Source organism: Etheostoma spectabile, chromosome 3 (genome assembly GCF_008692095.1).
Source record: "Etheostoma spectabile isolate EspeVRDwgs_2016 chromosome 3, UIUC_Espe_1.0, whole genome shotgun sequence".
NCBI lineage: Eukaryota > Metazoa > Chordata > Actinopteri > Perciformes > Percidae > Etheostoma > Etheostoma spectabile.
Window position 1 is genome coordinate 33,038,180 of NC_045735.1, and position 19,809 is coordinate 33,057,988.

General features: G+C 39.2%; 1 protein-coding gene across 3 annotated transcripts in view; it reads left to right on the top strand.

Moving 5' to 3' along the window:
• The first annotated feature begins 1,842 nt into the window (after positions 1 to 1,842).
• The window catches only part of LOC116674216 (vascular endothelial zinc finger 1), a 39,898-nt gene continuing 21,931 nt past the window's right edge, over positions 1,843 to 19,809 (top strand). For all 3 annotated transcript variants that reach the window (XM_032506795.1, XM_032506802.1, XM_032506811.1), the window contains exons 1-2: positions 1,843 to 2,066; positions 17,641 to 18,389. In XM_032506795.1, coding sequence (XP_032362686.1) covers positions 2,034 to 2,066; positions 17,641 to 18,389 — 782 coding nt within the window. In that variant the 5' untranslated portion in view covers positions 1,843 to 2,033. The remainder of the gene's footprint in view (positions 2,067 to 17,640; positions 18,390 to 19,809) is intronic.

Below are 19,809 nucleotides of genomic sequence, written 5' to 3' on the forward strand. Positions count from 1 at the left end.
TTCATTCACAAAGGGTGTGATGGCTTCTCTACGTCAATGTTCCTTCTTTGTTTAAAGTAAATAACACCTCGTGGGAAATATTTCTGGAATTCTCACTTTAATGATATTAACTGGCATAGGGCGTGGCTTGTTCCTTTTTAGATTTTGTATATTGAACAAAGTAAGGGAACATTTGAAAATTTTGCATACAACATATCCTATAAACTTTATCTCAAAATTCATATATATATAATTATATTTAGATTTTTATCTTCATTGTTTTTTTATTTTGTTCACTTCATGGATCTGTTTGTATTGCATTTAATACCTTTTGTTACCTGATTTTTTTATTTCTTTTATAAGTTGCAGTCTCTTTCTTTGTAATTTTATGTTTTGAGCTGTGATGACTGAACGTTTGTAAATGTATCTTTAAATAAAAATGAAAACTTTACAAAAAAAAAGCAGTAGTCTTATCCAGATTGAGGTTTGGGCATTGTGGGCTGAGGAGTGGGCTGGCTCTGATTGGTAAACATCCTGATGGAAAGTGGGACTGTGGAGACAAGGAAACAGTGAAGCATGTATTAGTATTAGTGCAGTGCAGGAAGTACTCTCATTAAAGGAAGAAAATGTTCAGGGAACTGGGAGAGAAACAGTTTTTAATTTACACTCTTCATTGAATTTGGATGGATTGAACAAATTGAAAAAAACTGGAGTACCTGTTAAATATTGGAGTATATAAAAAGATATAGACCATTATTATTAAATAAGTGTAAACAGTGATAAGAGAACAGAGGAGGGCAGCAATACACCATAGTTGCGTCTAGCCTGCCGGAATCAACAAGAAGATGAGTTAGAAACTTGACAGAGGAAACAGAACTCGACCTTTAACTTTTGAAAGAATCACAATGTTAAGTTGCTGTTTCCCAAGGGTCTCTGCAGACACACTTTCAAATGAAGCTGTCTATCTGACAGCAGCTCTACTCTGCTTTGTTCATTGTGTATTATTTCACCCCCGCTAACGTTACCTGTATAGGCCTACCTATATATTAACTATACTCCCTTTCCTCAACGGGAGTGCCTGAAGTTTGCTCTTTTGCCTGTTTAGAGATGAAACTTATATTTCTCAACTTTTTACTCATTAATCGCTAAATGGACAGTAGCCCATGGAACAGACTATTTAAATATTTCTTAAAACGGATAGCGCTCATAATGAGATAATACTGATCTCCAGTGGTGGAATGTAACATAGCAATTTACTCAAGTGCTGTACTCAATAAATTTGAGGTAGGCCTAGTTGTTCAAGTTTTTCTTTTCATGCCACTTTCTGCTTCTACTCCACTACATCTCAGAGAAATATTGTACTTTTTACTCCACTACCTAATCTGACAGCTTTAATTACTAGTTAAGATTTTTGCACACAAAACACATGTTCATAAAATATGTGGTATTATATATTAAACTACTCAACAATTTCCAGGCCTACAGCTGAAACATTTAACTGATTAAACACTTAGTTAATTGACAGAACAAATTTGATCGTTTCCAGTTTCTAAAATGTGAGGATTTTTCTGCAATGAGTAAGCTACTTTTACTTTTAATAGCATACTTTAAGTAGCCTAACGTTTTCAATGCATGACTTTTACTTGTAATAGAGTATTTATTTGGTATTTATACATTTATTTAAGAAAAGGATCTGAGTACTGATTTCACCACTTTTGATCTCGTATTTTTGTTTAATTAAAAACAAATGTTTTAATATATTTTGAAGACATGCCTAACGTCTGTCATATCTTTATCGAAAGAGCAATACTTTTTTCTTTTTTTTTTTATCGTGAAACTATTTTTGTTACCGCAGTGCCTTTCGGAAGGGGGCTGTAATGGAAATACAAATATTTGAAATTAGGTGTCTAATAAAAATCCAAATGCCCCAAAAAAGTCCACTGGACTTGGTTCAGCCCTTGGGGTTACAGGAAGTTGTAGCTAACATGGTTAGCTGCTTTGTTGTAGGTTCCTTGTAGGTTTCCTGCAGATTTTAGCTTAACCTAAGTGTTGCAATGGAACCGAGCTGGAGTACGTTTTTATTCCAAGTAAGTGGGACAGTAAAACAGCAGTCTGAGAAACAGCACACGCGTTATTGAAATGACGTAAATGTTGTTAGCCAAATATTTGATATCACTTTCTGAAATGAATTAGTTAGCCAAGCAAAACAAAGGTGTTAGCGTTAGCCTGCTATCTAGCTTCACTGTGTGGGCTGCTATTGCTAACCAGTTTTCTGTCGAACCCGAGACCTCCGGCTGTGTCTGATTCCAAATTAACGTATTTGAGAGTCATCAAGGCCGCCTCCGTGGTGTTGGTTAAATGTTCTAAACTAGCAAGCTATAGTATATGTCGTGTCGTACTGCGACGTTTGTCTAAACTTGCACCGTGAAGTCACTTTAGTGCTGTTTATGCGCGCGCGTTAGCAAATTAGCTAGTGGTCGAGCTATTGCATTTCAGTATGCTAAGCTAATTGGCTGATGTGTTAGCTAACCCGGGTACTTTTCTCGTTTCCACCACATCAATCCTCGCCACAGTGCAGATAACGATACTTTGTAGGCGGGGATGTATTGTGAGTTCCAACTGAATTCTGTTGATTTAAGCAAGGCAACACAATTAGTTTGAATAACGTTGACGTTACACCAGACACTCGTCGGTTAACGAGAAGCTAACAGAAGGCTAACACTGTAAATTGGAGGGTACCAAGCACGCGGACAGCAACGACTAAACCACACTAAAGACGCCAAACTGTTTTCGTTTAGTACAAATCTGTAGCCATGGATTGATAAACAAGAATGCAAATAACGTCAACTGTCATTCACCATTGATACGACAGTTCTTTACGCAAGCCCTAAGTAAACTTTAACGTATAATATGGTCTTTTGTTTTGAAAAACATATAGCATGTGAAACTTGTTTTAAGAAGTTTTCTAAATTATGGCAAGGCACTCTTTAGTTCGACAAACATGGCAAGTCGTTTTAACATTCAATCGAACACACTCCTATCTGTAATTACATGTTAAATGTCATAATAGATATCCTCATCTTAGATTTAATTATAAATTATATTGTCACTTGTCAGAATGGTAACAAAGATATCCACAATAACATTCTTACTAGTAGAAATCGTCTTCGAGATGTTTACCACTTTAAGATGTTTACCACTCTACCACAAATATTTATTAGCTAGACTGCGCATTTATTGCAGGTGTTGGTAATTCAATTCTTCCTAGTGAAAAAGAACATTTCAGATATTATATTTTTCCTATCCACAATTGTCATTTCAGAAAACCAGAACGACATTTGTCCTAGGACAATTTACATCAATTTTGTCATTCATGTTTATTGTTTTTTTTTATTTAAGATATCTACAATGTAATTTTACCTATCCAGAATCAACATTCTAAATATCTGTAGCACAGTTCTTAATAAGAACTTTAATTTCAGAAATAGTCTACAATTTAATTATTACTAGTCATAATTTTAATTTAAGATATATATCTCTACAATGAATATCCAGTCCAGCTATTAAATGTTTAAAATGGCCTGCCATAGAAACACATCCTGTCCTTTATCACAGTGGGTGGGTAAATGATGCTGTGTAAAGTATTCTAGAAGTGGAAAATGTATTTAAAACACGGGGTGCTAAGTAGTTAATACAAAACTATACCTCAAATATTTCTGAATTTGGTCAGTAAAGGCTTTAATTGTCATTTTTGTTAATAGTTTTGATTATGTTGCATTGCTCGAATGACCGCAGTCAGTAACAAAACTGGTTCTGCTGATTGACAACAAAGTAAAACTTTTTAAATCTATTGCACATTAGAGACTTGGAAAATCCAAGTGTGTCTTTTACCAACTGAACGGAAAATGCATCGCCAAATTTTAATTTTTTTGTATTTATTTTTGGTTATATTGTAACGTAATTTTACTGCCAAAGAATTTAATAATGTGATGGCAGCATGTAACAGTTAGGTTACAGTTCCCTGATAGCCAAACATCTTAATGGTAACAATAGTTTACCCTTCTTAGTGCTGTGCTTTGTGGAACTTGTTGGTTTCCTCTTTCCTCAAGTTTTGCATACAGTCTTGCAGCTTTGACTGGACCTGACACCTTGGACTATTGGTACTGACTTACTTTGAATTAACAGGCTGGATGGAGATATATATAAAATGTCCTGCTTTTTCTTAAGGCTGCATTTAGTAGGATACATTACAATTGGTGAAATAACTAGTTTTTGAAAGCTTTTTCACATGTGTAGTTTTTTAGAAATGTCTCAATCCAAGAATGACCCAAAAATATTTTTACATTTCATGTGTTTTGTGCTAATGCTTCCTTTGCCACCAGTGCACCAGATTGATGCGTTAACATATTTTCTCCTGGGGAAGCATACCACCACAAGCGTACCACCCTAGATGGTCAGGCGCCTGCTGTCTTCTTCTCATTTTTTTTACTTGGGTTCACTGCCCCCCTCTTTGTTGTTGTTTTACCTCACATAAAAACATATTTTCACTATAAATTTGTGCATGAAAAAATATTAGAATGCCGAAAGTAAAGTATTTCACTGAGAACCCCCAAAAATTCAGGGTTTTAGGGAAAGAGGCATTATTGCACTCCCTTTGCAGTTCCTCCAGCCTTTATAGGTTGAGGTAGCTTCTTCAACTTGTGTGGGAAGAATGCATCATAAACGGTGTATTAATGTGTTAGCATTGTCAAGTTAACAAAGTAGTTGTCTGTTTATAAGAGGTGTGAATCTTAACTGATCATTTGATTTTATTGCGATTATTATGTCTTTTTTTCGATATCCCAATGTGTCAAAAACTTTTTTCTATTAAAGCCATATAGGATATTACAGACTTGACAGAATGCATTAAGATTCTGTGTAATTCAGTGTAATACATTTTCTGCATTACTTCATATGGTTATGTTTTCATCCAAAAATACATGTAGTAAGATATAAACATCTTTTTATTTTTAACAAAGTCTGAACTTAGCAGACAACACCCCCCATAGTTGGAATGCTGTGTGGAACAGATGTGACACAGCTGTATATTGTTAAGTATGAGGGGCAAACCTGTATTTGTACCAGTGTTTCCGTGGGTAACTGCTATCGCGGCGGCCACGGCGAAGAACACAGAAGAAGTTATTGAATGCAACTAACTTCAGTTGGTAGAGTAATAGCATGTGAGACGAAGCCTGTTGGACCTGCAAGAGATGTGACCCATGGCCAAAATATCATAGTTCATAAAAATGCAGCGCAGTGACGATACAGACATTTCATACACACAACGTGTGTATCCGCCATTCGACCCGTGCTGGACCCGTTCATAATGAGTCTGTGAGTACGTCCATCCCACTCCCTCACTCTCCGTAGCTCTTTTAATCAGTTATTGTTGAAAACAAGTGAAGGAGCTTTCTCAGAGATGCATTTAAAAAAAAAAAAAAATCCTACGCTTTTTATTTCAGATGGCTAATTTTAATTTACATGTGTTGCAGCTGTATGTCTATACAATATACAACTTTAACATAATCAGAATGTAGCATAATAATAATAATAATAATAAATTTTATTTAACAGCGCCTTTCTGAACACTCAAGGTTGCTTTACAGACAATAAAAGACAGATATAGGGAACAGAAAAGTGTAAGCAGTTATAACAAAACAAATAAAACAAAAACAAAAAACAAAACAAAAACAGGAAGAGTTTATTTACAGATAAGCAAGCTGGAACAGATGGGTTTTTTAGTCTAGTTGATATGTAATATATCTAGTAATACGGATGTGAAAGCACTTATAAATAGCCTATGTGACGATACAATTTGTTTTGGTTAAAATCAACAAATAATCGTGATTGCAATATTGATCAAAATAATCGTGATTATCATTTTGGCCATAATCGTGCAGCCCTACTTTCAGGTATTTAAACCGTTCAACTTTCACAATCTTCAGCTCTTTCAGCAGATGATGGGACTTCTTCAACTATTTTTCTACTATTTATACTTTTTCAAATATTAAGCTTTTAAACATTTTATATTAAAATTAAAGTCAATGGGAGCAAGCTTCATATCCTTCAACTCTTCTTCTGCTCCCAAAATTTTCAGCGCCTTCATACTTTCACCTACAGACGTGGCTCAAACTTCAAAATGTCAGAGAAACAAAGAGGCGTTTGAGAACGTGCCGCTTTTCAGGTAGCACATTCTTTTTTGATGTTCTTCCTGAGATAAAATTGATATTGAGCAGAATTTAGTTTAGCCTAACTCCACAACAGTCCCTGTTTCCATGTGGCCCCTTGGGAAAATGCATTGCCCACCCTTGGACTAGACTGTCTAGATTTAACGGGTTAGGTTACTGAGAATGTTACTTTTCATTTGAATGTTTATGCCGCGGCCAGAAAATTAATGAGGAGCAACATTGCCATATAATCGATTTTGGTCGGCCACTGCATTGAGACAGCATTGTCCATGTCCACATTGTGCATCAGTTATTAGATTAATTTCAACCCCTTATTTGTATATTGCAATGTGCATGACAGACTGTGAAGACAAATCTTCCTCATGGGTAAGGCTGAAATGATTCCTTGAGTAACTCTAATACTTTGATTACTAAAAATCCTTGGTGCAAAATTGTTTGCCTCAAAGCTTTGTTTAGTCAATGAACTGACATACGGCTGACTGTTTCCACACAGATTATTATTCCTAGCGCACAACAGGCTGGCTCTTCCATGGAGACAATACTGACGCCGCAGGTTGCAAAATGAAGGAAGAGCAGTGTTTCTGCCACGGCAGAATTGCTGCTGCCACAGTATCAGAAAAAGGGCAAACGCACAACAAAGTTTTTGCTTTGTACATGTAACAGCGGTGCACAGTTGGTAACTCTGCAGAGCTGTCTGCTCTACTGAACTCAAGCAAACTGTCATCCGCTCTCTCTCCCCTTTAGGGTGAGCAACAGGAACAGTGACAGGACGTCATCACTCGTGGCCTCCAAATAAACAACAGGGCGAGTATCGTACATTTGTTACTCAATGTTAGTGACAAAACCACAACGAAATCCACAGCATGAAAGCCGCACTCACGCAGGTCCAGTGAAATATTTTGTGGACGCTGTATACCTCTGACACGCTGTATAAATGTAGCTAGTACAGCCCTGTCGATAAAGGATTTTTAAGGCAGATACCAATATGGATATTTGGTTATTTAAAAATCTGATATGCCGATATATCAGACTTGCTGTCCGAGGGATAACTAGCCAGTGGAAATCGCGTGCATGTGTCCTTGAGAACTCGTGTAACTTATGTTGTCAGTTCATTGTTGGTGATTTTATTGTTTGCGTTCTTCACCTGCTACCTAGGTTACACATGGCTGTTTTTGATCTTTGATTGTTTTGATTTGATATAATGGTGATTGTTGTAACGCTTTTGCTCACATTTGTATTTTATGTGCATCATTTACATGCTACAGTAGGTGCACTGCGTTAAAGTAATTACTAGTGGGTTTGTTATTTTCTAGCCTATATACACTCACCTATAGGATTATTAGGAACACCATGCTAATACTGTGTTTGACCCCCTTTCGCCTTCAGAACTGCCTTAATTCTACGTGGCATTGATTCAACAAGGTGCTGAAAGCATTCTTTAGAAATGTTGGCCCATATTGATAGGATAGCATCTTGCAGTTGATGGAGATTTGTGGGATGGACATCCAGGGCACGAAGCTCCCGTTCCTCCACATCCCAAAGATGCTCTGTTGGGTTGAGATCTGGTGACTGTGGGGGCCATTTTAGTACAGGTAGGCCGTGGCATTTAAACATTGCCCAATTGGCACTAAGGGGCCTAAAGTGTGCCAAGAAAACATCCCCCACACCATTACACCACCACCACCAGCCTGCACAGTGGTAACAAGGCATGATGGATCCATGTTCTCATTCTGTTTACGCCAAATTCTGACTCTACCATCTGAGTGTCTCAACAGAAATTGAGACTCATCAGACCAGGCAACATTTTTCCAGTCTTCAACTGTCCAATTTTGGTGAGCTCTTGCAAATTGTAGCCTCTTTTTCCTATTTGTAGTGGAGATGAGTGATACCCGGTGGGGTCTTCTGTTGTTGTAGCCCATCCGCCTCAAGGTTGTGCGTGTTGTGGCTTCACAAATGCTTTACTGCATACCTCGGTTGTAACGAGTGGTTATTTCAGTCAAAGTTGCTCTTGCAGCTTGAATTAGTTGGCCTATTCTCCTCTGACCTCTAGCATCAACAAGGCCTTTTTGCCCACAGGACTGCAGACCACAACCCCCCCTCCTGGCTGACTTGGTTGGGATGCTTGGCTGAATTTGAAAAACCATAGGTCACTTCTTTAACCGTGCTCAATGGTGATTAAAGAAAATAACAAAGGCTGTCTCAATCACATCTCCGAGTTGATCTGTTGTAAAGTAGTTTACAATGTGAATCTCTGCTTTCTCCCTGGTCAAAATGTTCATACAAGCCCCCACCTTCTGTTTGTCCTATCCCATTAGGGACCTTCCATGACCAGTTGGACAATGCAGCTGCAAACTGCAAATCTCTAGTGTACAACAATGCGTTTATTGTGCCAGTTGATATCGCAATGACAATAAACGGTATACAATGCAGTTTCCTACATGACATGAAAATAGGTGTAAGTTAGGGCTGCTCGATAATGAAAAAATAATTATTATTTTGGTCAATATTGAAATCACAATTATTTAACACTATTACCTATTAACTTTTGTAAATGTCAAAATAATTGAACATAAGGGTCAGAATGTAAAGCATCACCAAAATGATGTAAATATTGTCGGAAGGCTGTTTGGCTGTTCTTTTTGGTGGTTGAGTGAGCAAGAGAGTTAATGAAAAGAGGGAGAGGTGTTAAAAGTAAACGTTATTTCTGCCGTTTTATCACTACTGAAACATGTTGCAGCAAGTAACTGTACCAAGTATTTTTTTTACTATTCATTTTTTAAGATGCTACAAATTATATACAGCTATAAAAAAGCCTAAAAGTTGGAAGGATGTACAGAATTACAGAGTTGTTGCAATTAAGATCATACACCCTCTCAACTAGTCACGTTGGTGTACACTAGCAGGTTTCAGAATGCTGCAGACGGGCACGTTGCAAGTAGTTACAAGTTTCAACTCATCTTGTCATGAATGTTTAGCCTGAACTGGGCCTTAGATGCCTTTCAATTTAAATGCAGTCCGTTTTAAAGGGTGGTTTATCGTTGTTCGAAGGCTCTACAATGAGCCTACGTTCTAGCATACATAAGTAGTAGGGGTGTTCCCCGATACGAATTGGTATCCAGTTGTATTATCACAGATGCCAGACTGATCTCATGAAGTGGCGGATGTATGACACGCCAATTCGTATGCCATTATTGCCGTGTTATAAAGACGCATACTCGCTTTGTAGCGTGTTTATTACCTTGCGATTGCATTTGAATGTATGCCGTAACTAGTAGTGTGAAAGGGCAAAAATCCGGATAGGGAGGTTGAATGGTAAAACACAGGACTTTCACCCATATTGATAAAAAAAATCGTAATTATCATTTTGGCCATAATCGTGCAGCCCGAGCATTTTAGGCTTTTTTAATGACAGGAACAGCTGAAGAAGTGAAAGTGGAGCCCACCCTACAAACTGAGCCTTGTGATGCACATGCACACATCGCAATGTTGATATATTGTGCAACCCTAGTACCGATGCTTGGTATGCTTAGCAGTCTGGTATTTATAACATTTCCCCACGCAATAAGGCTTCTCAGTGCACATCCTAAAGATGGCCTTTATTCAAATGTGCTTACAACTTAATAGCGCAGCGTTAAGAAAATTAAGACTGCATCACATCTTTCACTTGTTTTCTTTCATTATTTTGTAAAGTCAGTGATTTCCACAGGCTTAGAGTTTGCAGCAGTTTTTGCTGTCTGGGTTAGGAGGTGAATAAGGGGTTTGAGTAGGGCTGCACAATTAATCAAAATGTAATCACGATTGCGATTTTAGCTTCCCACGATCAAATTTGCGTAATCAAGCGATATTTTAAATGCGTCATTCTGTTCATAGAACGCTCTTTTTTTTCTCCGGGTTCTCTCCTCTTACTCTCTGGGCAGCTCCGCCCCCATTAACTCACACTCGGCTCCCCGGAAAAAGAGACACAGCGTCGACAGCGCCGATCCACACTTCTGACATTTGTCCACAGTTTTAATTGTTATTAACGCAGCTGTATATTGTAAAGCATGACAGGCAAATCTGTATTTGTACCAGTGTTTCCGCTGGTAACTCTGCTATTGCGGCCACAGCGAAAAACACAGAAGAAGTTATTAAATGACTAACTAACTTCAGTTTGTAGAGTAATAGCGTGTGAGACGGAGCCTGCTTGATCTGGGCGAGAGATATGACCCAGACCCAGTGATGATACAGACATTTCATACACACATGTATAACTCCTCTGACCCACCATTCGACCTGGGCTGTACCAATTCATAATGAATCAGCATCCACTTTGCCTAGCCTAGCATACGTCGACCGCACTCCCCCTCTCTCCCTAGCTATTTCCATTAGTTGTTTGTTTTAATATATCCTAGGCTATTAGACTAATTTCAGATAATTAACAAATAATTTTAATTTACATATGTTGCAGCTGTATTTATGTACAACATACAACTTCAACATTAGAGGAATGTAGCACAATATTGATGTGAAACCAGTTATGAATAGCTTATGTGACAATGAAATTAGTTTTTGTTAAAATCAACAAATAATTGGGAAATTAATCGTGATCTCAATATTGATCAAAAATAATTGTAATGATTATTTTGGCCATAATCGTGCAGCCCAAGGTTTGAGGGAAAGAGCGTTATTTAGGCGTACATGTAATCATTTGCAATGGTTTCTAAAAAGCATCTTACAAAAGGAGAGAATGAGTCTGCCAGAGTTGGCCAATGTATGTGAGAGGGTCCGTGAGTGATTAGTTACCGCATTGGAAGGTAATGCCATCTACACGTCTCACTTTTGTAGCGTCACACTCATTCACAGATGCTGTTGCAAAGCGCTGTTATCATGTTTCTGTGAAAATCATGATGTTACAGTCTATAATGCATATAAGAGTGTTGATCTGCAGCTGATGATCATCCATTGTGTTTGCTAAAGACTGTATATTGGCGAGGAAAATGCTGTAAAGTGTAGGGCTGTAATCTCCCAGTTGACTAGTCGATTTATTGGTTGATACGTTCTGGCTCGGCCCAAATTCTGATTGGTCAATTTTTTTGCCGTGTTATTTCATCAGGTGGAAGCATAGACCGTTACGGTCTATGGGTGGAAAGCATAAGACCTTGAGCCATGAAATGTCAGGTCTCAGTGCGCTGGTTCATGAGAGGATCAATAGGGCTGAAGAATCATGGGAGACTTCCTGATTGCCTCTAAGATGCTTGATGTCACCCTAGCCACGTTTGCTACCTTCCTCTTAAATTTGTTTTTCATGTACCTGGTGTGATACTGTGGGAGAAATGGCGGTAGAGAACGGACTTGTGAAGCAGCAGCTATGCACTAGTGTTATTACAACTTCATGACTTTTTTTAAAATACTGAAGGAGCAGCAACAATAGCTCTTTCAGCGGCGAGCCGAATGTATATAGTGGAAATATTGTGTAATGTGCACAATTGTTTTCCTCGATTACTCTTTTTGGGATTTATTTAGAGCCGTAATCACAAGAAGATGCTGTATGGCAAAGTTAGTCTCAAAGCAAACAAACTGCGCCGCCTTTGGCTTAATATCAAACCACTTTGAAAATGTTGACACCCCCCAAAGGCTATCGGGACCCGCTGTTCCAAAACCTGGCCCCACCACACGGCTATGGTAATGGCTTCTATGACTTTACCTGGAACTCCCAACAAGCAAGTATGTTAAGTTAGGTCTGTTTCTCTCTACTGTTGTTTTTTTTTCAGATAGAACCAACAGGGCTCTTAATTAACTTTTTTCACCATCCTCTTGGAACTGTCCCGAAACACCATCTAAGCCGTCCTAAAAAATAAAGGTAGACTGACCCAAATTCAAATTCTTTGTACTATACATTATCCTTACTAAGAATAATTCAAAATGAACTTTAACATAAAACATAAAAATATTATATGATCATTCTTTTATATTTTTATTCAATTCATTTGAAAAGATGAAAGGACACAAAGGCTTAGTGGAAAACAATAACGGGTGGTTTTTCCTATGCAAAACAAGTTTTACACAGGGCCCCCAAAAAGTTACAAGCTGCCCTGCTAGCTGGTGTTTCTAAAAGTTGGAGGAGTTGCTGGACAATATGCATGTCATGGGGATGTGCACAGAATGTTGCCATGGATTACTTGCGATGAAGAGATATTTTTGCAGCCTTATGTCCCATAGTAGATGAAGAGAATTAAGTCAAGGTAAGTAGTCGTCAGTGATATTTTTGACTGTTGCAGAGTTTTTACTCTTAACGTTATCATCAGCTCGCTCACTGTAAATGCAAAACTCGGCTGCTGTCTTGTTAGATAGTTTTAATTGTAACTTACCATTAAGCAGGCTAGCATTATCTAACTAGTAGGGGTATATCAACATTCTCCAAATCCTCAATTCGATCACAATTTTGATCCTAATGTCTCGGTTTGATTACTTTCAATTAAATTCTCCAGTGTTGACTGTTGACTACAGGACAGTCACCAAGTTTATTGTTAAATGTTTGTCATTTTGCAGTTTGCACTAAAGTCTTTTTTTACATTCTGTTGCATTTTAGTTATTATTAGCCTGTACACAGTAATTTTGATAACTTTTGATTCACAATTAAAAATAAACGTTTTGTGTTATAATGTATTTTTGTTGATGTTGAAATGGATTTTAAAACATATGGTATCGATAATAGTATCATTAGGAACCGGCATCAAAACTGAGGTATTAAAATTGGCACCAGATCGAAAGATTTTGAACGATGCCGAGCCCTATTTAAAGCACAGGTTGCGGTGCAATATTTGGACTAGACTTCTATGCAATATAATATCTGACCTTTTGTTTGCAATGACTTTACATTGTCAAATTTAAAACATTTTATTAATAAATAATTTAACAATAACTTATCATCAGTCAACCGGCAACTTAAGGACAATAATCTGCCATCTAGTTTTTTTTGTAATTGCAGTCTTCCTCACAGGAGATGACATTCAAGTTCATAACAAACAAAACAGCCATGTCCACAGTCTTCTCTGAACAAAAGTGTCAAACTATTTTCTAACTGGCATGTTAGTCGTGCTGCCAGTGAAAGAATATGGTACATACACACGTGCAAACTGTGGCAAACGTTGTCAACATAACTCACTGGAAATCAAAAATACTTCCACACTGGCGACTTCAGTGAAAGAGGAGGGGATTCAAGTTCTGTCAATAGGTCTCTCCAGTTTCCATGCTATCTTTTTACTGGCTGTAGGTTGACTCGGTGTAGCACTCAACACTAGTGTTGACAAACTGACCAAAGAGACGGTTAATTGACCCAAGTTTTGTCACTGAACCAGCAGAACAAACCGACTCACTCCTGTTTTGTTTTTTTACCTCATTTGTGCCGGCAGCACTTTCTTCAAGCTTAGTGCGATTGGTATGTGCTCTGCTCTGTTGTACTACTGTGTGTGTGTGTGTAGTAATCTAGCCCATTAGCGCCTCCATTGCAATGGTGGTAGAATCAATCCAGAAATAGGCTACCTCGAGCAGACTATACGTGTGTTTTTTTTCCTCTTGGAAAGCCGACTGGACGTGACATGGGGGCGTGGCAACATTGACGATTCCATTTTTGTATTTGAAATTCAAAATCGTAACACCGTTACTAACAGGTAACAATGGTGTTTTCCATACATAAGGTCTACTTGGGCGTCCAGGTAGATAAAATCAAAAAAATTTTTTTTTCCCCCAATCAATTATGTATTTTTATAGTGCACACAGACCAGCGGCCTCCAGCCCCTCCCCCCTAAAGTACAGCATGCGTGACAGTGTCAATGATATACCTCAGGCTCAGAGGCTGTTAGTAGCATGCTGCTTGTAGTGTTGTGGCTTCCCATGGGATATAAACTGTACTGATAAACTGTAAAGCGCCACAGACGTCATCACTCAATCGGGTTGTTTCCAGTCTCTTCCTCTTGAGCTGACTAGGTTGACTGGAACTAACCGGAGCTAACCTTTAACTGGAACTTATCGTTGATAACCGAGCCTGTTCACGTTCTTCGTCTCCATGCCCGTTCTCTTTAACTGGAATTATAGGTTGCTAAATAAAACCTAACATGTTAAGTTGGCTGTACACGTTTTAAACTACATTCTAGAGTTTGCCTTAGTGTTATGTTATGTGAATTAATGGGAGTTAGGAAGAGACATGCTGTGCGCACAGTGGTGAGTTTAATAATAACATTTAACTTTTCTGTATGGATTTTAGTATGGTTTAGTATTTCCTTTTAGAATTTTTTTTTTAGCTGTGGGGGCAGGTCTGTCCAAACGTGCATATTAAGTAGCCTAGCCACGTTGGTTTGTTTTGGTCTTATAATACATCTATAGACGCTCCAGCGGAGAGGATGGTTCTGCCAGCACTTAAGTTTCCAATTATTTGTCCAAATTTCAAGGTTTGTAGCAAACTAAAAAACAGACTACAAAATAACATTTTTTGTTTTAGCTTGTTTGTTATTATTCGCTATTTAGAGTAGTTCTGTGTTTGTGTAAACAGCACGGTGGACGAGAGCGGACGGCCTAGACAGATCAGATTGAAATATATCACTTCCTATGGATTTGCCTGTAGACAGGTGAATGGTATTGATATATATTTACTTTTAGGTTTTATTGTAGCCAACAGTAATGAGTGTAGTGCTATCTTTCCCAGTCAGGTGCGTGCATGTGCTGCGTGTTGTAACACCTCGTGTGTGTGTGTGTGTGTGTGTGTGTGTGTGTGTGTGTGTGTGTGTGTGTGTGTGTGTGTGTGTGTGTGTGTGTGTGTGTGTGTGTGTGTGTGTGTGTGTGTGTGTGTGTGTGTGTGTGTGCGTGCGTAACGTGGGCATTGCTGGGGCATCTTTCAAAATGTAACTCTTGTCATCTAAAAGAATTGTGCTGCCGCAGGCCAACAAAATTATAACAACCTCATGCACTTTGTCAAAATCATTTAGATATTGAGCCATTACGTTGATCATCGTTAAGATAACAGGAGCCTATGATTTACTGTAGCCATCCTAACGACACACTACCTGAACGCCTTTTTCTAGTCTTGTGTGTCACTCTCCATAACACTGTCTTTGGACAAAAAGTCACATTGTGAGATTGCTAACAGTTAGCTAGCTATCCTGTTTATGTTAGCCTTAGTTATTTATTTCTTACCTTGATTTTGGTTTCAGCGTTTCGAAGCCATCTCCCCAGTGCCGTTTTTGTTAAATTTGTTTGTTTAATAGTCGACTCGGAAAAAGGTTAAGGTTTACCGTAGGTGGAGGAAATCTGGATGGGCATATCACCGATTCAAAAAAGTGGTTTGCTCTGCGTTTTGCTCTCAAATGTGGAGGATGTTTAACAGGGGCAGAAAATGGAGGAAGATTTGGAAATCTTATTTGGAAGCTCACCGAGCCAAATGTATAACTCATATTGCATAAATGAGCACTAGACAAGAATGCATACGTTTTAACATAAATCATGTATGACAAGTACCAATTGTTGCTGTGTGAGCAAGTTATAGAGAAGGAACTAAGATGATTTCGAAGCTTCACACTCTAGTTGAGGACATCACCCACTCTAGCTCATGCAATACACTGAAAAAAATATGATATATGTGGTTGGTAGCTTGCTACAGAAAATTTGTTTGGGCGTCAAATGCGCATACGTTAATGTAGCAAAAATTCTTTATACAACTTGTTGTTGGTTTTGCACTTGTAGCGTTATTGCGAAAATAGTTGTGAACAAAAATGGGCATGGCCCACAAGACTCGGCTTGATAGAGGGAACACAGGGATTTAAAGATTTTTAATGTCCAATGTAGAAATGTAAAATTGCGCCGCCACCTAGTGGTCCACATGTGTAATATTCAGTAACTCAGGTCACCTACCCATTGTACATCTACCCTGTTAATTCCAAGTAATTCACTTTAGTGGAAGTGGTTAATCCAAACGTGGGCCCATAGGCCACGCCCACTTGAACCAATTAATACCCCACTCTAAGGGGCGCCTCAGGAGTGGGCCTAGATGGTCCCATCGGATGAGCGGTTCATGAGATATAAACGGTTTGTATTTGTAGCGCCAGCTAGTGGCCAATCTTTGTGAAATTTGTTTTAGAGCCTCAGAGGGTCATACCAAGAAATAATCTAAAGTTTGGCTTTGACAGCATTTACTTTGGCCGAGATATGGCAAAGTCGGTGTTTTCATAGTTAGCTACACAAATTTGTTTGCGCGTAATATGCAAAATTTTTAGTCTATAAAAAATCTTGATACAACTTTTTGTCAGGTCGGTCTGGAGATGCTATGTGCCAAGTTTGGTGCAGATCCATTGCACGGTCTGGGAGAAGTTAGAAAAAGTTGTACGCATCCTCGGGCTTGGACCCCTAAAAACAAACAACAGCTACCTGTTGAAATTGACTGGAATTCTTCCTTAACACTTCTGTACCTCCGGCCTGAGGTTAGAGGTAGGAACAATCTGTCCTGGGGATGGGTGGCGTCCTTAAGTATGTAGGCAGCGGTGGTAGATGCTCTGCAAAGAGGTCAGTGGAGTCCTGGTAATCATCCCTGCAGTCTTCACAACTCTCTGCGTTTGTGGTTCATAGCAGTAGTTCTGCCGTACCACACACTGATGCAGCTGGTCAAGATGCTCTCAACAACTCAGCTGTAGAAATTGCTGAGGATCTTAGGCAACAAGCCAAACTTCTTCAGCCTCCTCAGAAAATGTGTGTGTTAATGTCACCATTGGCAGCGTAATGTTAGGCTCTATGTGAAAACCAATGGCAGAAAGAAACAGATTTACATTTGGAAGTTCCTGGTAAATTTGTGAAAGTCTTTTTTTGTAGATACACGGTAACGCCAGAGGCATACGGCGGCCAAGCAGTCAACGTGTGCAGGGAGACAACGCTGCCACATGGCTATTCAGACGGGTATGAATGTAAACAAAGAGAGACAAGCTAATCAGTGTGCTATGCGCAGCTCTAAAGTGAAATACAATTTGACCCATTTTAAAAAGTAAAAAAAATAGAAAATAAATATGTTGATATTGTGGCAGCCTACCACAAATAAATCAATGAATGGGAAACACTGAAAGTGACATTGTGTTTTAGATCTTGAGAGAAAATTTTGTTGAAACCAAGATATAAATGTGGAGCAGAAACTCTTCCCCTTTCCCATTATGTTGGTCCTTTCCATTAGTAATGGCCTAATAAAGCTGCATTAAGCTTTGTAAACCCTTTTCTTTATTTCTCTGGGCCCATTAGATGGCTCTCTCTGTTTGACAGTGTTTTGAAATTACACTGAATTGTCATTCTTTTAACCTTTTTTCTCTAAGCCAAAAGTGCCATCTCATTAAATAAAATGGTTCACAAGGTTTTCATGTGGCCATCACTATGTCATATATGGTTCACTGATGTTTATTAACATCATTCTACTTTCTCTTTACAGCAGGCCAATGAGGCTCTACATCACCAGCACCAAGTAGCCGGAAACAGCCTCTTGCCTTTGCTCAGTTCTGGAACAGAGCCTCCTGATCAGAAACCGGTGCTGCCCATTCCCCTGGACCAGAAACCCCCTGTCAGTGCTGCAGAACTTCTTAAAGACAATGTGGCTAGTGGGACTGGGGGAGGAGGAGGTGGAGGGCCTCCAGTTGCCGTAGTCAAAAAGGAGCCCAAATCAAAGACCCCCTTTATCTGTGGCTACTGCAACAAGGCTTTCCGGGACAGCTACCACCTCCGACGGCACGAGTCCTGCCATACTGGTATTAAGATGGTTTCGCGGCCTAAGAAGACACAAACAGCCCCCACCATGGTGCCACTCATATCCACTGTACCACGTGAGAATAGTGGAAATCCTTCATACATTACTACAGTTGCTGGTATCCTGACTACAGCCACAACATCAACATCCACAGGCACCAGCATCATGACCCCAATGCAACACCAACAGAGCGTCCCTAAGAAGCCACCCAAACCAGTGAAAAAGAATCATGGTTGCGACATGTGTGGTAAGGCCTTCAGAGATGTGTACCACCTCAACCGCCACAAGCTGTCACACTCTGATGAGAAGCCGTTTGAGTGCCCCATCTGCCAGCAGAGGTTCAAGAGGAAGGATCGCATGACATACCATGTCCGCTCCCATGATGGTGGAGTTCACAAGCCTTACATTTGCTCTGTCTGTGGCAAGGGCTTCTCCAGGTATGTTGACATATTTGTTTAATTGTATTTGATGAAATTTAAAATGCCTACCATATCAAATGATACAAGTTGAAAAAGGGCTGAGTGGTATGTCCTAAAAATAAAAAAATATTTTTCATAGCTCGCCTAATTTACAATTAGAAACCTATAGAAACTGAAGAAATTATTTTCCCGGCAAATTAATTGCCTTTTTGAGGGGCTTAACATACTCAAAAACTCACCGAAATTGACGGTCACACAAGTCTGGTGAAAATGTATGTATTATGTATTATGACTTAGGTGCACAAAAATTGCTCGCTAGTACCCCCTATGCATTAGTTGCTCCCTTTTTTTTTTTTTTTTAATAACTATTGACTGTTTGATGTGGAGTCTTGTGTGAGGTATTGTTGAACTCAGCAAATGGTTTGTAATTGGTATGGGTTTAGGGAATAGGCGCACAAAAATGGCTTGCTCCCTACAAAATAAAAAAACAATTGAGCCCCTGCAATATGTTTAACGTAGACTAACGAAACTTGGTACACATATGAAGCATGTTAAGAGGTACAAAAACGCCATTGGAGCCATACCATAAACCCAACAGGAAGTCCACAGGGTGGCCGCGGGTCCTTAAAAAGTCTTAAAAAGTCTTAAATCACGTTTCCTAAAATTAAGGCCTTAAAAAGCATTAAATTGTCTTAAATTCAGATCGGGTAGGTCTTAAATATGTTTGTGTCATGTCACGGCGAAAATGCAGGCAATCTGTTGTTGAATATTTTTTTCCGGTAGGCTTTGCGCTGCGTTGTCGCGGTAACATAACCCCATTTGTACATGTCCTATCCCCTGACCAATCGGCTATCCTAACCTCAACCACTCCAACCAATCAAGCTGCTTCGTGGGCGGGTGTTGACGTGGCCGTAGTCAGTGAGATTTGTTATTTCGCGGGATTCGTAATTTCGCAGCATGCAGGTGATACAGCAATTGTTGATAGCCGTCTAGAAACACGGGGAAATGCAAGTTCAGTGACAAGTGGCTTGAAAACAACGAGTATCCTTGGTTAAGGTCGGTGCCTGAAAATGCTTATGAAGCGAACTGCGTTATTTGGCGGAAGATTTTCAAACTTGGGCTAATGGGGATCAGAGCGGTGGAATCGCATGTACAAAGCAAAAAACACAGAGACTAGCCTACGTAAAGGCACGCCAGCACCCCGCCATCGCTAGTTTCTTCTCCACCGCTAGCAATGATGTCAACGCTACAACGCTAGATGTTATGCGGGAAATCTACAGCAACAATGCCAGCTGACCTACGAGCAGTTTGTGGCTCTACCCCAACACTCCGGGCTGAGGACCGTGACAAGACACAATTCATACAGGTCAAATGACGGGACTGAAGAAGTGTTCCAAGCAATGCTTCCAGATTCAAGGCTTGTACAGTCATTTACCTC